Raw genomic sequence first — 3,354 nt, 5'->3', positions numbered from 1 at the left:
TGGGTGGGATATTGAGAAGGGTGGGGAGAGTGAGGGGGGAGAGTGAGATGACGCTGGGTGGGATATTGAAGGATGTTGGGAGGGCCCTGGTGGCACAATGGAAGTGGCCCTATGTCTGACTGGTGAAATTTGGGTTCATGGCCCACCTGCTCCAGGTGTGTGTGAAACCACCTCGAATCGATCCGCCAGGCAGCATCGATATAGGAATGTGGAGCTGGGGGCAAGAGGAACAGCGACCGGATCGTAGGTGTGGTTTGGTGGCATTTGGTCTGAGTGCCGATTCAAACAGCCGTGTAAAACAGTGAACCCAACCGAGCCGTTTCACCGCCGGTTTCTCTTGTTCCCGGTCAGGTAAACATCGCAGGAACCTTTAATGTGATTCGCCTAGCTGTCGCCGAGATGGGCAGGAATGAACCAGATGCAGACGGTCAGCGGGGTGTAGTTGTGAACACAGCTAGTGTGGCCGCCTACGATGGACAGGTAACTTACCTTGATCCTCACTCCCAGCCCTTGCCTTTTCCTAGTCACCCATCGTGTATACCCTGGGTGCCTGCTGGCATTCAGGGCAACGGGGTAAAGGACACAGCATGAGCCCAGCCTGGTGGGCAACGACACAGGCTTGAGGGTTTATTCATTCACAGGATCTGGGCATTGCTGGCTGGGGCCCAGCATTTACTGTCCATCTCTAATTGCCCAGAGGGCAGTTAAGAGTCAAACACATAGCTGTGGGTCTGGAGTCGCGTGTAGGCCAGGCCGTGTAAGGATGATGGTTTCCTTCTGTAAAGGACGTTAGTGAACCTGATGGGTCTTTCCAACAATTGGCAATGAATTTGTCGTTATTTGATTTAATGACTGTGACGTGGACCTAGGATCCAGTGAAATGTTTTGCTTTGCGTGCAGTACAGGCGGATCATACCAGACAAAGTGGGTTAGGGAATTAGAACAGATTGAGGAACACAGTGTTACGGCCGCACAGGAGGTGCGCGAAGAGCACGATCAATACTTAAATCTGAAATTTGGGAGGTCCATTCAATTGTCTAATAACAGTGGGGAAGAAACCGTTCTTGAACCTGGTCGTCCGTACATTCAAACTTTTATATCTTCTGCCTGACAGAAGAGAGTGGAAGTGTGTATAACTGGGGTGGGAGGGGACTTGATTATGTTGGCTGCTTTCCCAAGGCGGCAGGAAATATAGTCGGTGTCATAGAACACTGGACTGGGCCGTGTTTGTGACTCTATAGTTTCCTGCGATCTTGGGAAGAACAGTAGCCGTACCATGCTGTGATGGATCCATAAAAAAAAATTGGCAGGAGTCCTTGTGGACACGCCGAATTTCCTTCGCCTCATGAGGAAGCAGAGACGTTGCTGTGCTTCAGCGTATCACCACGAGACTCTTAATTCCAGGCTTTTATCGAATCCACGTTCCACCATCTGTCGTGGTGGGATTCGAACCTGGGACCCAGAATGTCACTGGGTCTCTGGGTCAGTTGTCTGGTGATAATACCTCTAGACCATTGCCTCCCCTGTTAAAGAGAGATTAAGCAAAGGTACCAGCATGAACAGACTCCCAGCTGCCAGTGAACAGCATGTGGGATCTGGAGCCATCATTTTGCTAGGGACCAGTCAGACCAGAGCTGGGACCACAGCTTGGGGTCCCGTTATCGAAGGAATGATGTACCGTGGTACTTGGAGGCAGTCCAGAGAAGGTTCACTCGGCTGATCCTGGGGATGGAGGGACTACCTTGTGAGGAGAGGTTGAGTTGGTTGGGGCCTGTACTTGCTGTAGTTCAGAGGAATGAGAGGCTACCTTATTGAACCACACTTAGGGGACTTGGCAGGGGGGTTGTGAAGAGGTTGTTCCCCCTTGAGTGGGAGAGTCTAGGACAAGAGGGCCACCATCTCAGAGCAAGGCGTCGCCCATTGAAGACAGAGATGAGGAGTAATTTCTTCTCTCTCTGAGGGGAGTGAATCTGTGGAATTCTTTACTGCAGAGGGCTGTCGGTGCTGCGTCATTCAGTACATTCACGGCTGAGACAGACAGATTTTTAATCAGGAAGGGAATTGAGAATTATTGGGGAAAAGGCAGCAAAGTGGAGTTGAGGATGATCTAATCACCCACGATCTCGTAGAATGGTGGACAGGCTTGATGGGCTGAATAGCCTACTTCCACAATGCCACCCACACCCCACCCCAACCTCCCACCGCGCTACGCCTTCTGGTCTCAACTCGGTGACCAAAATGCGTACAAAATGATCCCATTGAGAGAAGGCAATTGTGATGCAGGTGGATTTGTTTGATGTGATGTGATTGAGGAGAATCTGTTTGAGCCCCCCCCCCTTGACTTCCTGTTCGGGGCCGCTCGGCATCCTGGAGATCCACGTCGGAGGGTAATCAGGGAGAGGAGCGGGCAGGGTCTCGGGCTTTTACCTGATCCTGAGGGGCACAGCCTCTGAGTTTGATATGTCAGGCCTACCAGTCCGCTGCGACGACTACCCACACTGAACTTGGTGGGGGGCTTTACCAAAACTGAACGTGGTGGGGTGTTAGGGGGAAACGTGACTGACCGACCTAGAGCGGCCGTCAGAAACGTTGCCTGTTCGTCTGTCTATCTGTGGATTGGAAGCATTTGACTCGAATTCTCTCTCTACTCCTCCCCCAAACCCCGGCTCCCCCCGATTCCAGGTCGGACAGGCAGCTTATTCAGCCTCTAAAGGTGGTATTGTGGGCATGACCCTTCCCATTGCCCGGGACTTGGCACCACAAGGGATCCGAGTGGTCACCATCGCACCAGGTACGCTCCACAGGTAGGGGCAGTAAAGGGTGCAACGCGGAGAAATGGTAACAATTGGTGAGAGTGGGATTAGACTGGGTGGGATATTAAAGGGAGCGGGGAGTGAGGGGGGAGAGTGGGATTAGACTGGGTGGGATATTAAAGGGAGCGGGGAGTGAGGGGGGAGAGTGGGATTAGACTGGGTGGGATATTAAAGGGAGCGGGGAGTGAGGGGGGAGAGTGGGATTAGACTGGGTGGGATATTAAAGGGAGTGGGGAGAGTGGGATTAGACTGGGTGGGATATTAAAGGGAGTGGGGAGAGTGGGATTAGACTGGGTGGGATATTAAAGGGAGTGGGGAGAGTGGGATTAGACTGGGTGGGATATTAAAGGGAGTGGGGAGAGTGGGATTAGACTGGGTGGGATATTAAAGGGAGTGGGGAGAGTGGGATTAGACTGGGTGGGATATTAAAGGGAGTGGGGAGAGTGGGATTAGACTGGGTGGGATATTAAAGGGAGTGGGGAGAGTGGGATTAGACTGGGTGGGATATTAAAGGGAGCGGGGAGTGAGGGGGGAGAGTGGG

General features: G+C 52.5%; 1 protein-coding gene across 3 annotated transcripts in view; it reads left to right on the top strand.

Annotated features, from left to right (window-relative positions):
• The window catches only part of hsd17b10 (hydroxysteroid (17-beta) dehydrogenase 10), a 12,326-nt gene that overhangs the window by 4,981 nt on the left and 3,991 nt on the right, over window positions 1–3,354 (top strand). For 2 of the 3 annotated variants that reach the window (XM_043680051.1, XM_043680052.1), the window contains exons 4-5: window positions 352–480; window positions 2,683–2,791. In XM_043680051.1, the coding sequence (XP_043535986.1) occupies window positions 352–480; window positions 2,683–2,791 (238 nt within the window). Of the gene's footprint in view, window positions 1–351; window positions 481–2,682; window positions 2,805–3,354 lie in introns of all 3 variants that reach the window. The other variant, XM_043680053.1, reaches the window with a different exon arrangement.

This window comes from Chiloscyllium plagiosum, chromosome 39 (assembly GCF_004010195.1).
Source record: "Chiloscyllium plagiosum isolate BGI_BamShark_2017 chromosome 39, ASM401019v2, whole genome shotgun sequence".
Lineage (NCBI taxonomy): Eukaryota > Metazoa > Chordata > Chondrichthyes > Orectolobiformes > Hemiscylliidae > Chiloscyllium > Chiloscyllium plagiosum.
The sequence above is the reverse complement of the archived record's forward strand: the minus strand, read 5'-3'. Positions and strand labels throughout refer to the sequence as shown.